Source organism: Pyxicephalus adspersus, chromosome 1 (assembly GCF_032062135.1).
Source record: "Pyxicephalus adspersus chromosome 1, UCB_Pads_2.0, whole genome shotgun sequence".
NCBI classification, from domain to species: Eukaryota; Metazoa; Chordata; class Amphibia; order Anura; family Pyxicephalidae; genus Pyxicephalus; species Pyxicephalus adspersus.
The window spans coordinates 39,125,224-39,151,630 of NC_092858.1; the positions used below are offsets into that span (position 1 = coordinate 39,125,224).

At 36.6% G+C, this 26,407-nt stretch overlaps 2 protein-coding genes across 5 annotated transcripts in view; one reads left to right on the forward strand and one right to left on the reverse strand.

Moving 5' to 3' along the window:
• Window positions 1-17,024, forward strand: part of AGAP2 (ArfGAP with GTPase domain, ankyrin repeat and PH domain 2) — a 158,505-nt gene extending 141,481 nt beyond the window's left edge. For 2 of the 4 annotated variants that reach the window (XM_072407173.1, XM_072407171.1), the window contains exons 12-18: window positions 233-376; window positions 1,696-1,755; window positions 3,606-3,754; window positions 4,560-4,650; window positions 5,323-5,545; window positions 8,863-9,118; window positions 11,056-17,024. In XM_072407173.1, the coding sequence (XP_072263274.1) occupies window positions 233-376; window positions 1,696-1,755; window positions 3,606-3,754; window positions 4,560-4,650; window positions 5,323-5,545; window positions 8,863-9,118; window positions 11,056-11,262 (1,130 nt within the window). In that variant the 3' untranslated portion in view covers window positions 11,263-17,024. The remainder of the gene's footprint in view (window positions 1-232; window positions 377-1,695; window positions 1,756-3,605; window positions 3,755-4,559; window positions 4,651-5,322; window positions 5,546-8,862; window positions 9,119-11,055) is intronic. The other 2 variants (XM_072407174.1, XM_072407172.1) reach the window with 1 other exon arrangement.
• A 1,848-nt stretch (window positions 17,025-18,872) lies between these two features.
• LOC140342685 (glycoprotein-N-acetylgalactosamine 3-beta-galactosyltransferase 1-like) lies at window positions 18,873-22,469 on the reverse strand. Its single transcript, XM_072429320.1, has 3 exons — window positions 22,168-22,469; window positions 20,546-21,207; window positions 18,873-19,106 (listed from the first exon to the last, which is right to left on the reverse strand). The coding sequence occupies exons 1-3, from the start codon at window positions 22,319-22,321 to the stop codon at window positions 18,873-18,875; spliced, it is 1,050 nt and encodes a 349-aa protein (XP_072285421.1). The 5' UTR covers window positions 22,322-22,469.
• Window positions 22,470-26,407: the final 3,938 nt, after the last annotated feature.

Genomic DNA, 26,407 nt, shown 5'->3' on the forward strand with positions numbered 1-26,407 from the left:
AGGACATTACAATAAAGATTTCCATTTTAATCATTTTTAGGTATCCTTTGTGTCCTAAACCACTTCAGAAGATTTGAAACAGTTGTTGTATTATCAGATTATACTTTGAGAAAAACAGTCATAAAATCAGTCACAAATGTCTTTTTTATTTTGTAAGATTACATGCTAATGGTATAGCTATTACTGTATATAATAAACCACCTAATAGGATTTTTTTTACCTTTTATAACAGAGAGCAGCTCCACTGGGGATGTGATTTCCAGCCCATCCAGCAACAAGGACCCTCCACCATCACCACTGAGTGACAAAAAGAAAAACAAGAAGAAGAAAAACATGACACCCTCAAAAACAGAGGGTTCAGCAGGGCAGGCAGATGGTACGGTCTTTAATATTATTTTTACACAGTATTTATATAGAGCCATCATATTTCACAGCGCTGTACAAAATCCATAGTCATGTCACCAACTCTCCCTCAAAGGGGCACACAATCTAATGTCTCTATTTCAGTCATATGTCATTATTATAATCTAAGGTCAATTTTGGAAGGTAGCCAATTAACATAACTACATGTTTTTGGGATGAAAGCCACGCAAACATGGGGACAACCTGCAAACTCCATGCAGATAGTGTCCTTACTGAGATTTGAACCTGGGACCCAGCATTTCAAAGGCCAGAGCACGTACCTCTGAACCACTGTGCTGCTCATTTGTGTGTCCTGGCACTTCAAGTTGTTATAAATGCTTGTTTGCTAGTTGTAAAAAGTACAGTAAAATATTGTTTTGTCTTTCTAAACCTAATTAGATAATGCAACAAAGATTCTCTGTTTTGTCCCTTTAAAAACACATCATGCAAAAAATGTAGTGAGTGTCTAATTACCTGTAGAGAGTTGACATAATTTCTTCTTCCACACTGAAATATAAAGCACAATGTTAGCTTAGTTCTCCTAGACTAAAAAAACTCCTTACTTTGAATGAAAATGGTGGGAGGGGGAACTGTTCTGTAGTCAAACAGGAGATAATTCAGATAGGGCTACCAACATTGCTTGAGATGAATTCAACAGAGGAAGTGTTTTTCAACTAACTTGCAGAAAATTAGAGTCTCAATGTGTTTGTGGCATATCAGCAGAATGTATAATGCATTTTCAAATGCCAAAACATATACAGATTTATTGTAGACATGTGTTTATTGTCTCTTATAATCTGAACAATAACCTATTTTGTGAGTGTGTAATGCTTTCAGTCTTTAAACGTTACGTGTGCTTGGGAGCACTTTAGAAAATCATTGATGCTTAACACATTCCACTGAGGCATCCAGATATGTGCCCTGAAACTGTACTATCCCTTTTTAGAAAATGTCCAAACCCTTTTGGAAATGGGGTTTTTACAAAGAGGGCTATAATCTTTAAATCTGTACCATTGGTTTCAGGGGTTGTCAGCGCTCAAACTCAAAACCATTTTAGATCGCTTTCTAGACTTGATTTGGCCTGATTAGCATTCTACCTTCCCAATGTTGCATAGTGCGTGTGTGTGTAGTCATTGTGCATTTGTTTATAGGTGTTTCCCCTGGCTCTAAATCTTACCATGTGTCTGATGTTATCCTTATACCTGCCTACCCTGTAGCTTTAATTCTGTAATTTTCTTCTCTTTCCTTCTGCCTTTTATTCCTTCTGCTTTGCTTCCGGGAATCACCTTCCAGCCAAGCGCAAAATGTGGAAATTAAAATCTTTCGGTAGTTTAAGAAACATTTATAAAACAGGTAAAGAGCATAAATAAGCTGTTTCTGTGCTGTTTGTATATAATATAAACCCACTGATAGTACAGTAGCTGCATGTTGCCTTCTAATCTTTCCCTGGACACTAGATCTGTGGCACTTCTTTCTAACAGAACCCACAGATAAGTACACAGGGTAAATTGTAAAAGCCTAGTATTTGTTTTCCACTATCATTCCTTAGTTAAACCAGCTGCTATTCCTTTGCGTCTTTTCTTCCCTCTTGCTCATTATGGCACTATCCCATCGCAGAGGTCCACTGATACAAAATAGGTTCATTGCAATACATAGATTTAGCATAAATGACATGAGTATTAGTAGACAAATAGGAGTAGTAAATTGGAACAAATCTGCTAATATAAAGTGTGTGTGGTAAATGTATCATTCTTGTGGTCAAAACATTAATATAATCTGTAATGATAATGCAAACAAACTCTCTCCTGTTAGCATAAGTTTTAATGAATGGGAAACAAACTCCACATGGCCCATGTCTCAAAGTGTTGCAAGAAATGCTCAAACTAAGTTAATTACCTGAAAGAAACTTGTGACCTAATCTCCTAAAACTTTGTGGTTAGTGGTCCAGTGCCATAAAGACTGTTCAACAGTGTCCTTCCTGAAGAAAATTAGTATAAGTAAGAGGTTCTTGCATAATATCAGTAATAGTAATACTGACAGTAAGAGTAATATAATAATATTATTATTAATAATAATAATATTAATAATAATAATAACCCTCTCATATGAAGAAACAGAAACCTGACAGAAAATTTCAAAGATTTAAGTCATTAGTAGGGCTCTGTTTGAGGGGGGATGATTATATAGAGAAGCCCAATAATTAGGACTGATCACAAAATCGCACAGAAACTCAAGGAAACACTGTATTTATAGACTGTTTGCAACTCCCCCCTTAAAAATTAAAAAAAAAAACTTTTACTCTTAAACAAACGCTCCCCTATTAGCATTCGTTTCATTATATAAATGCATTGATGAGTTTATCAGAGCCTTTCACACCACAAGGATAGGTGGGACAGATTTTATCCCAATGCAGAGTTATGTTTTCATGCATAACAAAAAGGTGGCTCAAAAATGTCCTTTTTCTTACATGTAAATATTGTATGGCTTTATGAACATACTAAAACTGAGCTGTGCTCATTCCTGCTACCGTGAGTATTATTTGCATTACCATGTTCGTTATACCAATGAGTATATCTTAAGGCAAAATGTAAGGTGAACATTTATTTTACCAAACACAACTAATCAGAAAGCATTTATCACTGATTGATGTAAAACTAAATGGTATAGGTTGCTATGGGATATCACACCTTGCACATCATCGCTGTCCTCGGTTTTTAAATCTGGAAGATTTGTTCAGTAGGAGTAAGGACCATGTAGCAGGGCCTACCATTATTTCCCACATTTTAGAGGATTTGCCCAGTTCCATTTTCAAAAAATATATTCATAAAGTAAACAGTAAAATTATTTCTACAATTTATGCACCCAGTAGGATATATACATCTGATTTATGTAAAAGGAAGTACTGATCCTTTATTTTTATTTTTTTTTCTTGTAATGGCTTATAGCTTATAGCTTTATGTTGTTAAGAAGCAGATTTATTAAATGCTGTCCATTATGTCTAAAATTCTCACAAAACACAATTTTTACTGAACAATTGAAATGGCCTATAGTTATAGATTTTACTACCCACATTTATTTTCCTCTAAGCATGACTAATTAAAAAAAGATTGTGTTACTCTCTGTGCAGACTACAGATTGTAGCATGCATTTGATTATATATGGTATACTGATGAGTATCTAAATATTCCCATTTCATCCCTCAGAAGAGAACTTCGAATTCATCATTGTATCAAGTACTGGACAAACATGGCATTTTGAGACGGGAAGTTTTGAAGAAAGAGATTCCTGGGTACACGCTATAGAAAGTCAGATCCTTGCAAGTCTACAATGCTGTGAAAGTAGCAAAAACAAGGTAGGATTCACTCAATGAAAATAAAACAGTGGTACATTCGTTATGAAAGGACAGATTAAAGGTTCCATCCACCCAAAAATGTTAGTTATAAGTTGAGACAGCCCTTAACTGTTATACTTATCATAGATTCTCCAACAGTACAATCTCTCTGCTATAGTAAACCTGTTTTGTTTTTGTCTGGCTGTTTTTAGTGGTCCTAACAATTTTTGTGATTTCCATCTCCTGTTGTCCATAGTATAAAATAAATACAAAATCACAGCAAAGAGAGTAGTTAACCTCTGTACCATCACAACAGAGGTACAGACACAGGAGTATGACAATGGACTTTATAAAGCACTGCGTAATATGTTAATGCTTTATAAATACTAGGTATAATAATAATAATAGGAAGAAGAATAACTCAAGTGTCTCACCAAGAGAAAGATATAAGAAGCCTCCAATGTGTTTAACTGTCAGCAGCACCAAAAACTGAAATATCAATTTAGGCAGATTGACCCTTTAACATTAAAGCTACAAACAGTAATTTCATACTGCATACGAAAGGAACTTGTTTCCTCAGCACAAGTTAGAACTTGTAGAAAATGTAGTCTTCATGTTCTTAATGCACTATAGTTTACTAACCTAGTTTATATAAGACGGTAAATATCTACTCTTATGAACTTATGTATTCATCTTTTTCTGGTATAAATAATACCATAAAGTATATTTAAAAGAAGTTTAAATTCGTGAAATAAAAATGAAACAAAATATATAAAACTAAAATGTCACTAATCATTTATGAATTAAAATTTTATGTATTTTTCAGGCTCGTCTGGATAGTCAAAGTGAGGCTGTAGCCATCCAAGCTATCCGCAATGCAAAAGGAAATAACTTCTGCGTAGACTGCAATGCACCAAGTATGTGTCATTCTCTGTACTATTTAATACAAGGCATAGAAAGATATCTTACCAGTATACTTATTCATACGCTGTTTATCAAAATATGAACATAACTTGCGTTTGTGTACCTCTTTATAAAAATTCTGGTTTCTTTCATACAATGCTGATCCTTTGTGTACACTACTTTGAATTACTGATCCAAAACAAGTGTGCCATCCATGTATACCACCAAAATATGTTTAAATTTTAAAGGTCAGTCCAAGTATGCCTTCAATTGCTGCCCTTGCCCTGGCATGCTGTTCATGGCTATGCAGAGCTGCAGGTAGTGTACAAACAGAACCCTATAAATACAGGGAAGATTTGCAATGGGTAATATGCTCTGCATATTGCTTTAATTGCAAATATATGATGTCTCAGGTTCTTTAGTCTGATGCAAACTCTGTTGGACACTTCTATTCACAGACAGCACAAGCTGGCCACATGTATCTTCTTAGCAAAATGGTCCATGAAAAGAAATAAATCAGAGCTCTGCACTTTAATGCCCAATGTTGAACCTTGAGTTTCTGTTTCATTTCCTCCAATTAACTATCTAGTTCAGTGGTGCTTATTAAAAATAAATCAGGGAGAAATGGAGAAAGGTTACAGTAACAAAGTTGTGGTGTCTTTTCTATAACATTCTGTTTCCACTAGATCCTACATGGGCCAGCTTGAATCTGGGTGCCCTGATCTGCATTGAATGCTCAGGAATCCATCGGAATCTTGGAACACATTTATCACGAGTGCGCTCCTTGGACCTTGATGACTGGCCCCTTGAGCTAACTCTTGTCCTGACATATATTGGCAATGAAATGGCCAACAGCATCTGGGAGACGACAACTCAAGGCCGGACCAAGCCTACTCCTGACTCCTCAAGGTATTGCATTTATTTTTTTTATAGAAGGTGGGTTGTTTATTTGTCTCAATTTGTGGTCATAATGTCTGTTTTTTTAAACTTTTTAAAAGAAGCAATTACAGCTATATCCTAAGGCAGACACCTTAATACATTTAACAGATGATAAGACTTAAAGCTCCAAAGAAGCTTGAGTGTACATTTTGGAATATTTAGCTTTGTTAAAGGCACAGACAAGAGTCTAGTCCTGAACAAGGTTTACTGGATGGCCAGTCCCCATGCAGTATGTAAAATATTAAAAATACTTAAAAAGGGAGGGCGTGGCCTGATGGCGGCGGAGTAGGACGCTGTTCCCTGTGCTCCGTGCCCCGCCTGGGGGTTTCCAATCGTGTAAGTGCTAAAGCGCCTTCTTACCTGGCTCCAATGGGCCCCAAAACGAAGGGGGCACAGAAGGGACGCCCCGGTGGGGGCGATCCCTCCACCAGAGGAATAACAAGCTTCTTCCCCGCGGGAGGCCGATTTTCTTCAGCTTCCGACGGGCAGGCAAACCATACCAAATTCAGAATTGCCCACAGCGGCCTACTCTATTTTTGCTAAGCTTCTTGCTGTTCCAACCGATGTTGATATAGAGATAGACTGGATACATAGAACCCTGGGCCCGCGCAGCACAAATCCGCAACGCCCTAGAGATGTTATATGTCGGATTCATTTTTTCAGAACCAGGGAAGATATCATGAAAAAAGATTACACCTTTTATTCCAACCCACACTCTGTGTACTCCCGTATAGATTATATTTTAGCGAGTCATTCTGTACTTGATTGGAACCCCGTTACTTCTATAGAATCTTGTCCCTGGTCCGACCATTCCTCTGTATCCCTCTCGCACCAGATTCCTCTAATGGGCCCTAGAGATTGGACATGGACATGGAGGAGTAATGATTCCCTGTTTAAGGACTCTATTTGTGCGAAGGCGGTTTTAGAAGCAATTACCAATTTTATTGGGGACCATGTTTCGGACCCTACTCCTCTACCCTTACAATGGGAGGCCTTGAAGGCGGTGGTTCGAGGGGTCCTAATCCAGCAAGGGACTTGGCTTAAAAGGATCAGATTGCAGGATATTACACTTACTAGTGATAAAATTCGCACCTTGGAACGCCTACATAAACAAAACATGTCTCCAGCTGTATTTTTAGAACTGACTGCTGCTAGGACCCATCTTTTGAAGCTGTATGATATAGCATACCAACGCCACCGGGATCGTTTTCGCAAATTAATTTATCTGTGTGGGGATAAATGTGGCCGATTGTTAGCACAGGGCTTACACCCTCGCACTTCTACTACTTATATCTCGTCTATCCGGACTGCTAATGGCGGCTTGACATCCATCCCTAAGGAGATCTTGAAAATTTTTTAAAATTATTATGCCGATCTCTATCAAATCCATCCTACCCATGCAAGTCCATCCTCTTTACAAGATTATATAACCAAAACAGCCCTTCCAACGTTAGATTCTGAGGTGATATCGCAACTGGAGACCCCGTTCTCTGAGGAGGAGGTCTCTGCTGCTTTATGTGCTACACCGGCAGGGAAAAGCCCTGGCCCTGATGGCTTTACTCCACGGTTTTTTTAAACTTCATGCCCTTAATCTTGTTCCCTTCATGACTAGGGTGTTTTCTTCTATATCTGTCGACACACCGTTTCCTCCACAGAGTTTGGAAGCTTGTATTACGGTCCTTCCTAAGCCTGGCAAAGACCATACTGTCTGCTCTAATGCTCAAAGACTTTTCGTTTCTTGGATGTGATTATTCAAATATTTAATGACTGCTCCGGTTCTACAGTACCCAATACCCCTAACATGGCCCTTTTATCTATGATCCCGGGCTCGCTTAAAAGTATTAAAAGAGGTGCCCTACGGCATTTTCTTACTGGAGCTAGAGTTCTTATCCCGAGATTGTGGAGGCAGCCTGTTACTCCTGCTATAGCTGATTGGGTATCCGCCATATGGAAATGCTGGTGGCGGAAGATGATGACAGAATGGAACAATTTAAAATAGTTTGGTCCACGTGGGATTGGTTTAAAGAATCTCCCCGACTCCAAATGTATTTATCTTAATGTTCTCGTATATTTGTTAGGGCGCTATCTTTGTACTAAGGGTTTTTTCATACTTTCTCCAACCTTGTGTGGTGCACATTCGCTTGCATTGTTCTTTTTATTATTGTTTTTTGTTAAAAGATGTTTACACACGTATATAGCGATATAGGCGGCTTAAGACTGTTAGAACATTATTTATGTTCCATGCTTCTATGAGTATTTTTGTTAATTTTTGTATATTTGTTTTGATTTGTTCTATTCTGATTCATGAAGGCTTTGACAGATTATTACTACGTTTATCAGAATATATGCTGTATCTATGATGTGTATTTTATGCTCATACGAAGCCGATGTCGTTACGGGTTAATAAGATTTCTGTGTTTTACGTTTTTAATGTTTGCTATGTATGTTTGTCTACTTTCCTTGAAAACTTAATAAAGCTGATTGACACAAAAAAATACTTAAAAAAATTAAACTTTGATCAAAGTTAAGTCTGTAATATATAGGTATAAAAAATGTTTTTTCAAATAACACTTGTATAAATATAATATCTAATTAATCTATATGTTAAATTAATTCAACAGAAAAATGTGATCATAAAGTGTATGTATGTCGGAAAAAAATATGCAGTATAATACATATACAGTATCTGCAATACATGTGCATTTCCACAAAATTTGTATCTTTAAAAACACTGCAAGAAGGGAAAAATATGTGTTGTAAAATAGGGTAACAAGGACATGGTTTGGATTTTGTAAAGGTTAACTATATAGCTTAATCAGGGATAGTAGGCTAAAGTACTAATAGGCTGGAGTGACTGTACAATGTGAAGGAGCAGTTTGAAAAAATATTCTGTAGGGTTAACACAACTGGCAAGAGAGCTCAAACATCAATCACAGATTTATCTGAAAAAAGAAACATACCTGAAATTACAGATATGTAATTGTAATATGTACTAAGAATCTGCTCATGGCCATGGCAAATCAAAATGTAGTATTGTGGCCCTTGTTGCAGTTATTTAGTTAGGGAACACAAGTTTTATGTAAATTCTTATCTTTTATTTATTAGGCACCAAGGTTATGCATCACTGTACAATAAGAAGGCGCTGCAGATGACAGACACAATAGCTGTCATATTTTCATAATAATCTATACATGCACTTTTCAAAACATTTTGATTACTATCTGTAGTGCGATGTGCATATATCTCAAAAGACAGAAATAATTGTTTTATGTCTTTTTTGTTTGCAGGGAAGAGAGGGAATCATGGATCCGAGCAAAGTATGAGCAGCGTTTATTTTTGGCTCCTTTAAAAAGTCCAGGTATTCCGCTTGTGAAACAGCTCTTCAAATCAGTTCAAGAAAAAGATCTTTCCAATGTTTTACTTCTGCTGGCACACAGTAATAAGGAGCAGATCAATAGCCCCACTGGAGACCGGGACAAGCGCACTGCTCTCCATGTGTCCTGTGAATTGCCTAATGTGGTGATCACACAACTGCTAGTCTGGGTAAGATGTTACACTAAACATTATGGTTTTTTCTCTACTCCCTCTTAGATAATATTCTTTACCAACAAACCAACAAAATACTACCCATGCTATGGCAGAAATCAATGCACTTCAATGAAAGTACTATACACTTAACTTTCACATCTGGTTCGTAATTGACAAGATGATTTTAGATCCTTACCAAGAAATGCAGGAAACACAAAGGTTGAATAGCAGTAAGAAATACAGTTGTGGAAGAAATACAGTAAGAAATACAGTGCAATGGAATCTTTATTAGAATGGAACCATTTTACATAAATGTTTTTTTTTGCCATAAATTTTTGGAGACAGACTAACTTTACCCACTTTCTGACCTAAAGTGCATGGATATCATTGTATTATTGTATGTTAGACAGTTGTGCACTTGCAACCTTGTTGCAACAATTTGGTGAATGCACCATTAAGCTTCAAGATGACAGCAACCCAAAACAAGGTCAATAACAACATGGTTTGATGACTTTGGTATAGAGTCCTAACCTCAATACTACTAAACAATTTTGAAATTAAATGGAACACAATTTGTAAGCTAGGTCTCAAGTACCATCTAGACACATTACAGAATCTTGTAAAAAGCCTTCTAATAAGAATAAAGGCTATTATAGCTATATAGAAGTACTTCATATATATGTCCACAATAGGATGTCCAACAAGCTCATATAGATATGATGGGGAAATATCTGCAAACATTTGGACATATAGGGCCAGATTTCTTAAAGCTCCAATACTATAGAAGATAGACGTCATAGGAGAACCTGGAATCATTATATGAAAATATTTGATAAATATTTAATAAAATTTGCATGCTACCATATTTGTTAGCTGTGGTCTTAGTTCAATGGATGTAACAGTGAGTGCTACAGAATGTATTAAAAAATAAACAAATATTTATAGTATATATATATCTATATATAGATATAGATATAGATATACATACACTTGAGTATAAACCAAGATGGTTTGATCTGAAAGTGACATTAAAAAAATAATTTAAGTTTGTATTCCAATCCCACCACTAGTTGGTTCTATGTTAAATGTATAACAAAATCTTCCCTTCTGAGAAATTATTCGAGTTTGGTACACACTTAACATAAAGACACTGCACTATTCAATAGTTGCCAACAATAATGCACAAAAGACCATTTAAGAGAAGTGACACATCATACCCACGCTTCCCTGCATACCTCTCTCCTCCCCCCTCATCCATGGACTTGGCATTGACATAAAGACCAGGAGACATCTGAATTTTTATACTACATTCTTACCCAATGCATCATCTACAATTAAACCCACATCAGTGGCAACATTTATCCTTATCATCTGTGTCATACCTATCTGTGACAACATCTCCACCTCCCTTAGACAATATATTACGCTTTTCATATACCCCTGAAGAAGCCCCCATGGCGAAACGTGTCTGGTAACAAAACCTTTTTCATGTACACCTTCTTTCTAGCCTGGAACGCAACTGTTCAGCTTAGCCAACCACTACCCCATGATTCTACAATGGGGAATGATCTTTTTGATGTAACACACTATTGTACTGATGACACCAGACTGTTAAACTGCTTTTTAAACAATACACAACTTAAAACAAGAGCCTGAAGCCCCTCTCTTTTCACCTTCTAACCTGTTTCTCATACATACACAAAGAGGAGTGGCTTACATGTATTCCAATTACCTTCTAAGGATAATGGAAAGGAATCTGCCCCCACACCCCTGAATTTTGTATACAAAATATTATAAACAGACTAAGCACATGTGATTACATTTTTTGCCTTTAAATAAAGGTTTTAAAAATGTCAGACCACACTTTGTTCAATGGGTTTATATTTGAGTCAATGTATTTTTCTTGTTTTCTTTATATTCAAGGATATACAGGTATATTCTTTCTTTTGCAGTACGGCGTTGATGTGAAGGCCAAGGACAATAATGGTCACACTGCGCTTTTCTATGCTAGAAAATCTGGAAGTAAAGAATGTGTGGACATTCTTCTTCAACATGGATGCCCCAATGAGCCCTCAAGTTCCATGAGTACACCAATTCAGAGAAGAAAAAGCAGCTGTTCTGGCATTTTAAGAACTGATTCCCGGACTGCCCTTGTATAGCCAGCCTTACTGACATGAAGAAAGCTGGCTTTAAATCAATGACTTTGTAGCCAGAAACTTGTCTGGTTGCTCTTCTGTGCCAATGTGTAATTTGTTATACTTAAAACAAAGCAAAAGCAAGAGTTTATCTGTATATAGGAATGGGATATGTATATTTTGGAGTGAGTAACTGAAGAAATGCCAGCCATCTTAATAATATTCCCATATTGTAATGTTTTGAGCTTTTTTCTGCCCTTCTCGCTGTAATCCAGCATAGTAGTATTTAATGCCTTAATTCTTTCATTAGTGAAAGAACCATTAATTTAAACACTCCCTTTCTGTCAATGTTTACAGCAGGCTAATGTCACCTTAGCACATGCGACCTATTTTGCAACATATTTTTCTTGCCACATCCAATGATCAACCTGAATGCTTACATCAATTTCCAAATACAATTTGGCTTTTAGAATGTACTAAGAAGGTGAGCTGGGTGCTGGAGCAGGATCTTGTACCATATATTGGGATCAAACATGATATAGGATCAGACACAACAAATAGTGGTACATATTTGTATGGGTTAATATTATATTTTTATTCGGCTTTGCACATATTGCCCAGTAGCTTTAAAAAGGCATCATAAAACTGCACATTTGGGTTGGCAAAAGTGTCAAATATTCTGCCATATAAAAGGAGGTATTTTATTGATGTCTGTAGACAAAACCTATTGCAGAAAACAACATTTTGTGTCTGCAAAGTTCTATACTGTTTGCAATGATAAACAAGAACAACAACTTTAAGGGTTTTACTACCCTTTTCTTACAACATCACTGATAGTTATGGTTAAACTGCAAAGCTTAAGTAAATGTTTCATTCAGCAAAGGTATTCCAAGTGCATTAAAACAAAACGTATTTTATATCTTACTGTTTGTGTATTTTAGAAAGAAGCCTAGGCGAGCTTTCGGGCCTGCAGTGTAAAAATGCATGTTTGGCAGCTCCCAGACACATAGCAAACTATTGCTCAATGCCTGGAAACAGTGCTCTGCACCACGCTTAACCAGAATTGCACATGGCCATAGCTTCAACAACTGCACGGCCATGGACTTTTTGCTTTTGGGAACTGTATGACTTTGCACACTTTTTGTTTTAATGCACCCCAAGGAACTTCCAAGTTCACTTGGACTGTCACATTACATTTTTTGAGGGAGATTGGAGTGCTAGTTGGTTTTGCAGAGCTTGGTATCCATATTGTTTTAACTAAATGGAAAAGAGCTGAGCTGGACCTTGAAAATATACATTTTTGTATATGTATGTAAAGAAGTGTATATTTTTTGACTATTAAATGCTACCTTATGTGATAAATGTTGGCTATTGATACAACAGAGGCCAGTGCTAAGTTATAATACTTGTCATTCAGCTCTCTTCCGTTTAGTGCAGTATTACTTTATACCAGCATGCTAAACAATGTTCATATTTGCATAATGTGCTTAATTGCTATTTTGGTATCCACAGGGTGAGTTACATTTCCTTTAATTAATGATTACAGACTCTATAGTGAGTTAAGAGTACATTTTTACATATCTTAGTATGGTATACCAAGTGATGTTTCTTCTAAAGCTGAATACTGTATTTTGCCCATTTATGTTAGAAATAACTCACTAAAAATTGTGGGACCATAATAATGAAATCAACTTTTTTGGGCATCAGCCCTTCAGGTTGTTTACTACAGCACCTTGTATGCCTTCTCCTATCCACTCCAGCAGTGTCCCTATTTTTTGCCTACTACCTATGATCAGTGTGGCTACTTACCTCACCTGTATGCATGTAGAATGAAAAGATAGCTTCTTCAGTTTTTAAGGAGTGTCCAAGATATATATGGCAGGACCATTTTCATAAGGCATTAACTGTGGGTTATGGTAAAAAGGATACAAAGATAATCATAATTCAGTAGTCTTTTTCTCATGCAGATTAATTATTTGAAATAGTGTTCAAGTCTTGAAACAACCACAATATAATCTGTGATCTGATTATCTAATTACATAGCTGACATGTGCTGTGAGCACTCCCACTTTATTGACCATGTAAAAGTGTAATACTAAAAGTCCAAATGGCAGTGGCCCTAGAACATTGACCTCTCTTCTGGCTGGTTCCCTCTTTATACCATCATTATAAATTATTTTAATAGTTATGAAACATAATGCAATTTATATAGTCTTTTCAGGTCTTAACAAAAGAAGAATAAGTGTAATTTTGGAATTATGGATGGAACAAACTTTGGTACCACTGATAAATGCATTCTAAATATGACCAAATCTGAAAATTCTCTCGCTGATGCAAAAAGCTGTCTACTTGGCTATCTTGTGTTTGAGCTTTGAATGGTTCTACAAATGTATAGTCATCAGTGAAAGGAAGTAACAGGTCCCTTCCCAGAACCTAATGGTCTCTGCAGATAGAAAGATTGTCAAATCTTCAGACTGAAAATATTTTGAATTTTGTACTTTCTTAAAGTATATCCTGGTATTAAAAACATATGGATATTAAGATTTAAAACGTAATTTAATCAGTGTGTTTTTAAAGCAGAAGTAAACTCAACATACAAAAGTCATTATGAGGTAGAGGGTTTTGGCAGAAGAGACATGCAAAGTCTCTTCGGCCAAAAAACTTTCTCCTTACTCCTGGTTGCTTTTTGTTCTTTGTTTACACTGTGGTGTAGAGCCCAAACTATTACTGGCACCACCAAAATTAGAACTAGATGACAGGGACAATCCCTGCACACCCGCAGGAGTTTCATCATGGGTGGCCACCAAATGGTTGAAGATGATCACAAACCCATATAAGTAGGTAGCAAGGAGCAGTTTTGGGTTGCTGCAGGCCACTAAGAAAAAGGTAGGTGTGCACCATATTTGGCAAAATTTAAACCATTCTAACGAGTTTGCTTCTGTTTTAAAAGCCTTATACAAATTGTTATCACCTATAGGACTGACCCCATATTTTCATTTAGCATATACAAAAAGTGTCACTGTATGAAAATGGCTCACTTTCAATATGATAAGACTCAGAAAGACTGGAATTCAAACTAACATTTATAAATCAACCCTTAAGCCTTCAAAACAGTGAGTGCTTTGCGCTCGAATGTATGTGCAAAAATAGTGTTGTTTTTTTTAATGCAAACTAGTTTTTATGTAAAATTTTTTGAAATAAATATAGTCTTTATGAATAGGCAGCTGATGCCCAGATACAGAGTAGTGAAATTTGTTTTGCCGTGCACATGGTTAACGGTATCATTTGTGACTTTTCTGGGATTAGCGATTTAATTTATTGGTTTATTAGAATTCTAGGGCATTGGTTGGGTTTTTTACATTTTGCGTGCAGTATGGCAGCTTATCAATGCAATCTCTAGAAAACCTAAATATTGTTCTGTGTAAAGCAGTAGTAAATGTTTGGAGGTAAGAATGTGACATTTATGCTGGATCTCCACTGGTGGGTGTTTAAATTTATTCTAGTCATTTATATAGAAAACTTGATTCATAACTATCTGTGGTTCTGTTTACCATTTTCTTTATTTTATGCATTGAGTTCTAATCTTAATCCTATGTCTACCCTAATCTCTGAATCTATATGGCTTGCACAGTCAGAGCTGGATATCCACAAGGTGACCTAAGCATGGACCCAGGGCTTAGTATTGTAACCAAGGAGGTTACCTAAAATCTTCATGCTTCTTCTGTAAACCAGGAGTTCAGCACATCTGTTCATAGCCTGTCTGATATTTTACAAGGGAAAATGTTTTGTAGGTAGTTTGTGTTTATTGATGTGGGCTATACCAGTACATGCAATGAAAATAGGTATCGATCTATTCATGTTAAGACCAAATCTGCTACTTTGGCCTTCTGCTTTAAAATGAAAAATATGTAAATAATCTAGAAATAATTTAGTATATGGCATCTGATTTGATTTTAAGGTAGAATAGCTCACCAAGGTAGGTAGCTCGCCTATTTGTAGGGCAAATGCTTTATCAGAGCATTAAAAGTTGTGAGAATCACGGGATACTATTTTAACAATGCAATGTACTATTTGAGAAAAAACAATGATTTAGAAAAAAATTAAATTCACCGTTTAAGTGCTTTTAAACAACTGTGCCTGCCTAGGAGACAAGTGACACAATGAGAATTAAGACCTTATTTTTTCTGTTTATTCTCATCACAGTTATTTAATTTGTTTGTTATTTTTAGATAACCATTCCATCTAGTGAAAAAAAGATTACTAGTTTGTAATTGCATAGAAAGCAGTAAAGCGTAAAGCAGTCTTTTTCCAGTATTTAGCACATGTCCACCATCCAAACATGTATTACTGCCTTTGTATGCCGCCAAAATGTAAAATATATAAAAAGACAAAAAAAAAAAAAAAGAAATGGTTAAAAAAAATATATTGGAAAAAGTCAGCATTATTGTGCATTTATATAAGTTTGCTGTTCTGCCTTCTTCATTTTCCAGTTGTACCCGTGACACTTGTAGGAGCTGTGGTTGTGATTTCTTGAATCCATTCATGTGATGAACATATTACATAGAAACAAAAACTGCCTAAGGAAAAAGAAAAAGAAAAAAAAAAAGAAAAACACAGCACTGCCTATTTTACTATTCACTGAAAGAAAACAAATAACATACAGGGCAGTGTACTATATGTTTGCATAGCCCTAACATGCTCAAAGTTCTCTGGTCAAATGCAGCTACAGAAATATGGAAAAGTGTTGAAGGCATAATTATTATTGTTATATTTGCAGAACTGTTCATTTTCTTTTTTCCCTATGCTGGGCAGTATATAATCTAGGCTAGAAAGTTTAATAATTGTATGATTAAAGGAGTTTTCAACTTTAATTTAGGAGTGGACCCCTTGCCTAAAGAAATATACCAGCTCTACTCTTCTTCAAGAGTACCCTGGCTACCCCAAAATCATAAGATTTTGGAAGCTTCTGTATTTCTTTCAGTACAGCTCAGCAGTAATTCCAACAACAGCTAAATTTATGCTCTTGAGTTCATGCAAATCCCCCATTTACCTTATATCATTATATTGCATTAAAGAACTAATGGAAGCTTTGCCCAAGAAAGGAACGCAGAGGACTAATCACCATTATTTGTTACTATCTCAGAACTTGATTTTTTCCCCATTACTGACCTATCTTTATTTGTTCTGTACTGTGTCTCTGCGTGCACTATTCTTGTTGTAACCAGAACTTAGCTGGCTCATGTTGGAACCTCCAGCGAAGAGAATAGTAAGCAGTACAGCCATAATGTCACCATGTGAAATTCCTAAAGGTAGCAGTCGGGTACAGCATATTATTGCTTTCAATGTATTCTGTAGATGTACAGCTATCAGGCTGTATACATAGGATAGCCTAGGAACCTTTACATACCAGGAAGAGAATTCATAATTATTAGAATGAATTCTAGACAAAGGGTTCTTTATGAGTTTAGTTAAACTTTAACTATTCTAACGTAGCTGCTTAGCTCTTCTTACTTGCCTTCAACATAACTTACTCCATTTTCTCCAGCTCATAGCTGCCACTAGGTGATTATTAAGTACAGTTAAAAATCAAAGTATGCTTTCTTTCAGTGGAGAGTATAATGCCCAGTGTTGGCATTGCAACACCTTGTCCTATCCCAAATCTCCATGAAATGAACAAATTCAAAAAGATCAAAATACAAGTTGTGTCTGTGTTTTATTGCCAGGTTTATTTTGCAAATACAAGATGATGTAAAATAAGATTTATAAAAATAAAGTGTTAAAATGTTTATTGTATTTTCGTTTTTATTTTATTTGGAGTATACAAAAATCATGGGCTCAGCCATATCTTTCACACATTGAACAAACCTGCAGAACTTCATTTCCAGTTTAATCAATGGAGGAGAGGAGACTGAGAACAGGCTCTACAAAGGCTGATGTGACTATAAATTGTGTGTAAAAAATGTGCATTTTTGCACCACAATGGGAAAAAAAACTGCCTGTATGTAACTGGAAAAAAGTGTTGTGATTTTACTTGATGAGCAGTCAAACTAAAGTCAAAAACTGATTATTTTTTATTAGCGACAATGGAGAAAAATTGTCTCTGACAAACTGGAAACAATTGCTATGATTCTACTTTTTTTACTCTTCTACAGGACCACAAAATGGCCTTTGTATTGTGCTCCATCATTTATAGGGGCAGTGACAAAAAACCCCTGTAGAGGACAGAGAAAAGGGTGCCAGTCTGGCTTTCTATAACTGGTTGATCTTCATACGTGTCCAAATTTCAAGGATTGGATTGTAACTTGAAAATTTAAAAATGCCAAAAATGTCTATTGTCCAAAATCCCTATTATTTGCTGACAGGGTTGTATAATAAATGGGGATATCACTGTTACCTTTTACATGTTTTTTGGGATCACTGTACCCAGTAGATCCTCTGTCCCAGCTGTTACACCTATACCTATACATGATATGTGGGTCAAGAATAAATATCAGAAGTACAAACTTTTAGTACACACATAAACTCAGTAGAAAAAAAACCATCAAATTTATATGGGAAAACCCAAATAACGTCAATCAAACCAAGGTAAGGGGCTATTTGTACACTGAATTTCACAAGAAACCTACTCACACAGACCAACGTCTGTTTTCTGACTGCCAGCAGCCTGGGGAATTTTGGAACTCTGCAACATTGAGCCAAGAAGGTAACCACAAAAACTCAAAGTCTGAAGATAGAGAACACAGACATCTCAGAAAAGCTTTAAGATCTTGTGGCTATCCAGATGGGGCTTTTATTAAAATATCCACAGTCAAGTCAAGCAAAAATTCCCAGCTAAGACAAGTAGAAAACATTGAGTAATATTGTGATTTTGCATGTAACACAGTGCTGTTTCTTTTAAGCCCTGCAATAGCCCAGACAGAACCTGTTTTGCAAGAGGCACTAAAGAGGCAACAGGTAAAACAACCATCTATGCATATCAGTGATATTCATATCCATATCAGTGATATTTAGGTAAATATAAAACATTGCTTCCAATTGCTGGGTTAGTTAGTAGACAATGAATCCACCAGAAGGATTTACATTGTCTTTCCTCCTGTAACTGTGTATCAATACCTTCCTGAGGGTGAAAGGTCTGTCTAGGCATTTACTTGGCCAATAGGAAACTTTCAACTAGAAGTACTGTGGAAAATGAAAAGCAGGGAGACAGAATTTGGACCATATCTCCAAAAAAAAAAACATAATAATACCCTGCTATCCAGCAGGTTCCGGATCTGTCTTTCCACTTTTGAGGCCCAAAGGTAAAAAAGACAAAAGACATCATTTTTTTTTACAGTTGTTTTGTCTGTAGTTAAAGCCTTTGATTTGTAATATTATTTATGGGCACACATATTGGTTATAGTTTAAAAGTATAGAAAAGAATACTATTTAAAATACTTATCTGATCTGGCACGGTACATCTGGGTTGATTTAATCCTACCTGCAGGTTCAAAAGAGGTCAGGTAGGATTTAATCTTATAATTTATATTTATTGTATAAAGAACTTTAACAAAACACTGGTGCGGAAGTCAAATAATTTATAGACTATGATAAAGAAGTAAGGGATTCATAATAAAATAGCAAATAGTTTTATTACTTTAGGAATTAGATTTAGTATTATTCACTGCATAAGACTCATTTAAATTAGTATTCACATTTATAGGATTCTTGGTGTTAACATTCAGTCTGTCTGTGTGAGCTGGCCACTGGGGCTGATAACGATACCGGTACCCATAAGCTCTTAGGTGATAGGTAAAATATTCCAGGGTGTGCATGAGTTCTGCATCCACATAGTGAAATGAAATGGCCAAGTCTGAGCAACATTTAGGACCCTGAAAGATCAAAATTTTCAGTAATTTGATTAGATGCAATTAAACACTTGCAAACAATCCAGAAATCAGATGATCTTACCTCTATGGGGCAATCATATACACACAAAGGTTTGTTTTAGCATTAAAGTTACCCTGTTAGAACCTAAAAAAAACACCATAATAACATTTTCCTATAGATTATATATATAGATATAATAGATTGGTTGTAATACTTTCCCACTGTTCTGTCTCATTTGACACTTCAAGGAGTGTTGAATGCCTGTACACCTAGTGCCAAGGGCTATGACTCCCTTCTCTGGCCGCTATATCATTACAGGATATGGCAGAGTCCTTAAGGTCAGATGATGGAACTCCTTCATCCAACAGCTCAAGGTGTTGAAAGCTTAACACTCTGATATAGGCTGTGATGCTGGAATGGAGCAAAGATATGTGATATTCTGGATAGTCATCATTTCACACTACCTATTATATATGAATCATATTTTTTTTTTTTTATTATAACCTAAAGAAGACTGTATTTGGATGAGGGAATTATACCTAGGTAATGGTATTCTATCCAATATTATTTGATTAACAAAAAAAGATTTCTAAAGAATGCTATCTTTCTTCCCTTTGGGAGGGCATGTATTGAAGTATTTGGAAACACATTGGTAGCATTATTTTGCACTATATATTATTCATGACCACAAGTGTGTTTCCCCACAAGGGACCTCCTTCTGGAACATCAGTCATTTAAAGCTTTTTTCATTTACAGTAGCATATAAAGAAGCCCCTGATCTGCATGAAAAAAATTTTAGCTACACAGAGAAATCTTTTTTATCACTTTTCTTGTGCAATAGTACTGGCTCCATATGTTAAAAACAATACCTGCTAAAACTTGTATACAAGTAGTCCCCGGGTTACATGCAAGATAGGGTCTGTAGGTTTGTCCTTAAGTTGAATTTGTATGTAAGTCAGAACAGGTACAATATATTTTATTAAATGCATCTAGGACAGATGTTTGTCTCAACATATTATTAGGCAGCATGGTGTCAGTTACTGTATAAAGTCCTCACTGTGAGTAAATCACAAACAAAGCAAAAAAAAACTTTATGGGGCCTAGAAAATCATTACCTTCTGGAGCAAGCTGTGCTTTGATTTGCAAAAAGAAACAACTGCAGAGTTTGCCTTTGTCATTAAAGAGTTACAAGATGTTACAGATCACCCACAACACCAGCTGTGTTTAGCAAAAGATTTCTTCTGCAAGTCATGCAAACCTCTACTCCCCCCCTTCAAGCCTTATCCTGCACAGAAGTGAGCAGGGAAGCCCCATTTGTATCTAAAAGGAGTCCGGATGTCAGGGACTACCTGTTTTCACCTACTCTGTATACAACACAAACCCATTCTATACAACATATATATATTACCATTTAACATACACTTTTAAAGTTTAATCTCACCTCAGTAACAGGATAAAATGAATATTTATGATATATGTCATCTTTTTTGAACTGGTTAGTTAAGTGAAATTCTGGAGTAAATATGTTGAAAGTTTCTCTCCCTACAGAGTCTCGGGTGTCAATAGGTGCAATACCCATGGTCTCCATGCACTGTCCAAGTTCCAAGTCCTCCACAGAAGATCTGTGACTACAGTTACCAGAGCGGAACGCTTTGACAAAACGTTTTAGTGACTCTTTACTCAATACATAACCAGCTCCACCACTCATGTATCCCTGCTTGACAAAAGGTTTGAACAGTTTCCCAAAGTAGATAGGTTGGTCAGGTGTATACTTAGAGAGCATTAGTTGGAGATTCTCCATCACTATATACGTGTCATCATCGGCTTTCAAAAACCAGTCAGCCTGATCTAAATAGTGTTTATGTATATACTGAAAAGCCCTGATGGTTTTCAGATACAGTTTACTTCGTCCTTCTTTGGTGCCCAAACCAATGGTGGGAAAGCTATCAGTGGAGGTAGAACTCATGAACAGAGAGATATTACAGTGACGAGTCCAGGAATACTTGGCATGGACGGCTTTAGTTTCTAAGTTTTTCGGTGAAGTCATGATCCAGCACAGCACTCGAACTTTTTGTGCAAGCTGTTTACTTACACTGCTGTCATCTGCAAGGTACAGATGAATAAAAAAACAGGTCAGTTATTAAGAAATACATAATGTGTAGTCCATGAATGAAGCTCTTTTTCAGAAATGTCATAAACAATAGAGACAATAGCATTTAAGCATTGCAGGATGTCCACTTACCAAAGTATTTTTCAGTGAATTAAAGTAATAAAGTAACACTTATGTTTTGTTTGTAACCAGTTCTTTATGGTCAATTAAAAAATAAAATCATATATGTATATATAGAGAGATTACATTTTTTATCATATTGGGTAAAAATTTAGTGTCTTTACAGATGTCCCCTGATGTTGTTCAGTGTTCTGCTGTGACTGATCAATAAAAAACGGACACCAATCACTACTGCTTTTTCACAATTAAAAAATGGGGTGCATTCCACTTGTACTCCTCTTTTCCTTCTCCACAGAACAGAACAGTGCCGTATGGACTTTACACAATCATTCTACTGTCATTGGAATTAATTACTACCAATCATTATGTTTCAAGCAACAATTAATGAGTGTGTATGGTGCTTTATATTGCTCTTTCCATTTTTACACAGTAATAAAAATAATTTACAAAGTGAAGCTTGCAGGACTTACTTTTTGTAAGGGTATATTCCCCTTTTATTTTATAGCACACAAAAGTTAACAAAGTGTGATATTTTGGCGTCACAGCTCTTCAGTAGCTTCTGTAGCAGGACTGCATTACAAAAATATCACTGTGTATACCGGTTTGTGATAACCAAATGGGAATTTTATTTTCTCGAAGAGCAAACAATGGCTGGGATTCAATCTGTGCTAGCTTATCAATGAGAACACCAGGTGGGATGATATTTTTACAATATACATTTTAAAAAATATAATAAATACATAACTACTATTAGTATTGTACAAAATATTCTTGGTGTTTAAATTTAGGTGGTATTTATTTTTCACTATTATTATCAACAGGTTTTCAGAGACCTGGTTTTGGCATTGGTTTTATGTTCCTTGCTATCCCGACGGATTGGTGTGTGTTGCCAGTCTTCAGCCAAATGCTAACAGTGTAGAAAGTTGTCAGGAAACCAACGAGGAAACCGAATATACATTTTTTCCATGATGTCTGAGCATGGTGCATTTTCTGAAAAGAAATAGAAATTTAAAAAATAAAACACCTCAATGGCAATGCATGATTGAGATTATTACATGCATGTATCACGATGGATGTTTAGAGTCTAAGTTATACAATATTCACTTAATTACTTGTAGCTAACCTAATTGCATGTAGCGGTTTATTCTATAAACAGAAGATTACATTTACCGTATTTTTTGCCGTATACGACAAATGTGTTATAAAATAATTAAAATAAGATACTCACCCGATACCCGATCCTGCGTGTGTCTCTTCTCCCCACTGGCTGCATGCAGCGTGTGTCTCTTCTCCTCTCTGCAGCAGCGTGTCTCCTCCTGGCTGCAGTGAAAGAAGCCGGCACAGCGCCCCTGCTGTTCCCTGTCCTAACTGCTGTACAGTTGAAAAAAAGCACAGAGTGATCAGAAGGGGAATTTGAATGACACAGAGTGATCAGAAGGGGAATTTGAATGACACAGAGTGATCAGAAGGGGAATTTGAATGACACAGAGTGATCAGAAAGGAAATTTAAAAGGCACAGAGTGATCAGAAAGGAAATTTGAAAGGCACAGAGTGATCAGAAAGGAAATTTGAAAGGCACAGAGTGATCAGAAAGGGAATTTGAATGGCACATGAGTGATCAGAAGGGGAATACCGGTATGAATTGGGTGCGTCTTATATTCCGGAGCGTCTTATACGGCGAAAAATACAGTACTTCTAGCTAGTTCCTTACATGACCTTGCTAAGCAAAAGACCGCTTCTCCTACCTATTTCGGTATAGTAAGCAAAGAGACAACTTAAACTGTTGTTAAATTTAAATCAAAATATGAATTATTTTATACAATGAAGGCTTTAGAGTTGTCATCCTTCCCTCTGTTTAGGCATGTTCATGTTGGGTGTCATAAATATGCAATATGTAAATTCCTGTTGGGGTTGGCAGCTTATAAAGTATTAAAGCAAGTTTCCAGATGACCTGATTACTAGGGATAAGCGGAAATGCCTCTGACATTCTCATGAAAATTTCCCCAAACTTCCGATGGTTCCGCGAATTCTATTGAAGTGCAGGTTCCCACGCTCCCTGGGTTGATAAGTACAGCCCGGGGAGCGTGGGAACCTGTAGTCACAGTTGATTGGAGGCGCGCGAGTGCTTCCAATCAGCTGTGACTCCAGATGAACTCTCAATGGAGTTTTTCTATTGAGAGTTCATCTGTTAAGTACAGCCCGGGAAGCGTGGGAACTTGTGGTCACAGCTGATTGGAGGCCCAATCAGCTGTGACTGCAGGCAAACTCTAAATAGAGTTTCTCCATTGAGAGTTCATCTGAGTTCGGGGAGAACACGACCTCGTGGCGAATCACAAGGCCATTCTTTCTTATATGTTCTGTAAGTGAGAAAGGCCTGATTCGCCAGGAGATTTAAATTATAAATTTTGCTCTCTTATCCCTACTGATTACTCTGGACCATCCTTTTAGCAGGACAACAATGTCAGCTCTCATATTTACCTTGTTCTTAATAATATTATTGTACAATGTACAAATATTAGACCTGTAAATCCTTGCTTGCTCCCAATCCCACATCAGAGGCATCTGTTTACCTATGAATTCCTTTGAGCAGGAAACTCGAGAACATCAGAACCTTATGCTGCAGTGCTCTGCCAACAAATTGAATTTTTTTCCCCCCAATACTGGGAATAAGTGTTCGACAAAACTTATATTCTTACTTACCTGTGTCTTCTCCCTGGCACACACCGTGATAAAGCAACTAACACGTGTCTACTAATGCGGTCTCTACATATCCCCTGAGGAAGCCTTTAAGGTGAAACGTGTTGGAAAAGAAACAAACTAACTGTGTTTATTCCACTATATCTAGTCGGGGAACCTACTTGTCTAGCTGATATGTTCTGACTACACCTATAAAATATTTAGGGCCAATACCTCAACAATTGATATATATTTTAATAATTGTTCCTAATTGTAAGTTAATAAAATATAAGATATTTGGCCAACAAACCCATGCTGCAGCTGATATAGGTTCCCTGTCTTTACAAGGCTTTAGTAACTTTGTAAAAATCTAGAATAGCTTCCTTTTTACAGGTAGGTGCCCTTCATAATTTACCTTAATACCTTTTTCTACCACTTCTACAAGGAGGGTACCTTTAAATGTCAGTCATATATATATATATATACAGTATAATATCTTATATAAATAATCCTTTTGCTTTTAGTTCTTTCAAGATGCCTTAAAAAATGGCTTTTAAAAATCCCATCATTCTTGGTGTTTGGTATTTTGAGTAAATAGAGTATGGAATGATTTACAAAGTCAGAAAATGACCGTGTTTAAAGAAAAACTTGGTCTGGAGTTGGAGAAGCTAGCTCTATATACTTTACAGAGATTCTTTATAGAGATTCAAAAGAATTACTGTTAACATTTCTGTTTCTATACACTTCTCACAACAACACAGGTACTATATTAATTTTAGGTCTAAGGGACCCATTAATTTTTTTTCTAAGCAATTTTCTATCAGTTTTTCCTTTTCCTAGTGCCCTTGTCACTACTGTACAGAAGCATGAGGTGGTAGCTGCTGCCCACTCAGGTTGCACAGGTACTCAAGATCCCCCGGATGGATCATACACATGTGCTGTTGCAAGAAGATTTGCTGTTTCCCACCAAAGTCTCAGGCGTATGAAGAAGTAACCAGATGGATGCCACCAGATGGTCCTTTACACAAAGAAACCTGGACAGGGCCATAAGGGACCACCCAATAGTACGACAAGTATCTGCATCTTCGTGTGAGGAGAAACAGGAAGAGCACTGTCTGAGCTCTACAACATGACTTCCAATAGGTTATTCATGTGCATGTTTCTGACCAAACTGGTAGTGATTTCAGGATTAGGGTGAAAAACATGCAGTCTCCCCTTCAACAACCATGTCGTCTTCCTTTTCTAAGACATCCTCTCAAAATGTTTCTGAATTTTGACTTCACCTGGTGCATGCTTCTTCTGGCCCAAAGTTTTCAAAGAGAGAGTCATACCATACTTATCCAGTAGATGAGCAAGGAAAGCTCCAGGAGGGTACTGGGGGTATAGGCAGGGTATCCCTGAAAAGTTGATGTTCTAACAGGGAGTAGTTTCAAAGCCCATTCTCTACATTCACAGCACACATATGCTGCTGTTCCAATTACAAAATGGTAAGTGGACATATACAATCAAACCTCAAAAACATACAACCCATAACACAAGCAGACACAGAGCTAACCCTGAGCCTACCTCAAAAAAGAACTTCCCTAAAGTAGTTAAGGATCATGGGCTCTGATGAGATATTTTGAACCTGGTCACCAGCTGCAAGAATGTACAGCAGAGCTTACAAAATCCAGCAGTCTAGCATATGTAACATATAAAAAAAGTTATGGAGTTCATGTCTAGAAGTCAGTATGGGCTATGCATTGTGCAGAAAGGTCACTGTAGAGTCACATATGGGGTAAATGGGCCTTTAAAATAAATCTGTGTGGGAATATGTAGACTGCTATTATTAATCTCTATCTGAGAATGTTAACTGCCTGAATGTCATTTTCTTCCTGTTGGTCTCAGTTTGTTGAAACAAAAGACAGCAGGTAACTAGAATGCCTGAAAAGAATGGCAATGGCAGTGAACATTTATGTCTCTATGGCTATTTTAATTCTAGGAGGATTTAAATTCATTTCTGACATTACGGAGTAATCTATCATTTCATGAGCTTTAAGTTATAAGCACCTATTCAATAAGAATGCATAACATGCTTGCAGAGGTCATTCCACTGATCTAGTTATAATCTAGTAACAGAGCAGCTGTATTCACAAAATACCTAGGCATATGCTGCTGATTAACTAGCAGATTATTCTTTACCCATACCCAGCTGGGGGAATGGAAACACATATGTATTCACTGTAATCGGAACTCTCCTATATGTCCCTGTAACACATACCTTATAACAAGGCGGCAGGGTCAGGCTGGTTTCCTCTTCTAGTCATTGCAAAGATGCAGCTGCTATGTGATCATCTCTTTCTATGACATGTAAATGGAAGGTGGAGCTACACATACAGGTGCATATGTGTGTATCAT

What these genes read in the sequence shown, in the direction of transcription:
- LOC140342685 (XM_072429320.1), bottom strand. Translation starts at nt 22,321, where the DNA reads ATGCACCATGCTCAGACATCATGGAAAAAATGTATATTCGGTTTCCTC. An exon ending in AAAACCAATGCCAAAACCAG is followed by an intron (nt 21,208 to 22,167) that starts GTCTCTGAAAAC and finishes TGTACCTTGCAG; the next exon opens with ATGACAGCAGTGTAAGTAAA. An exon ending in CATTTTATCCTGTTACTGAG is followed by an intron (nt 19,107 to 20,545) that starts GTGAGATTAAAC and finishes TTGATCTTTCAG; the next exon opens with GGTCCTAAATGTTGCTCAGA.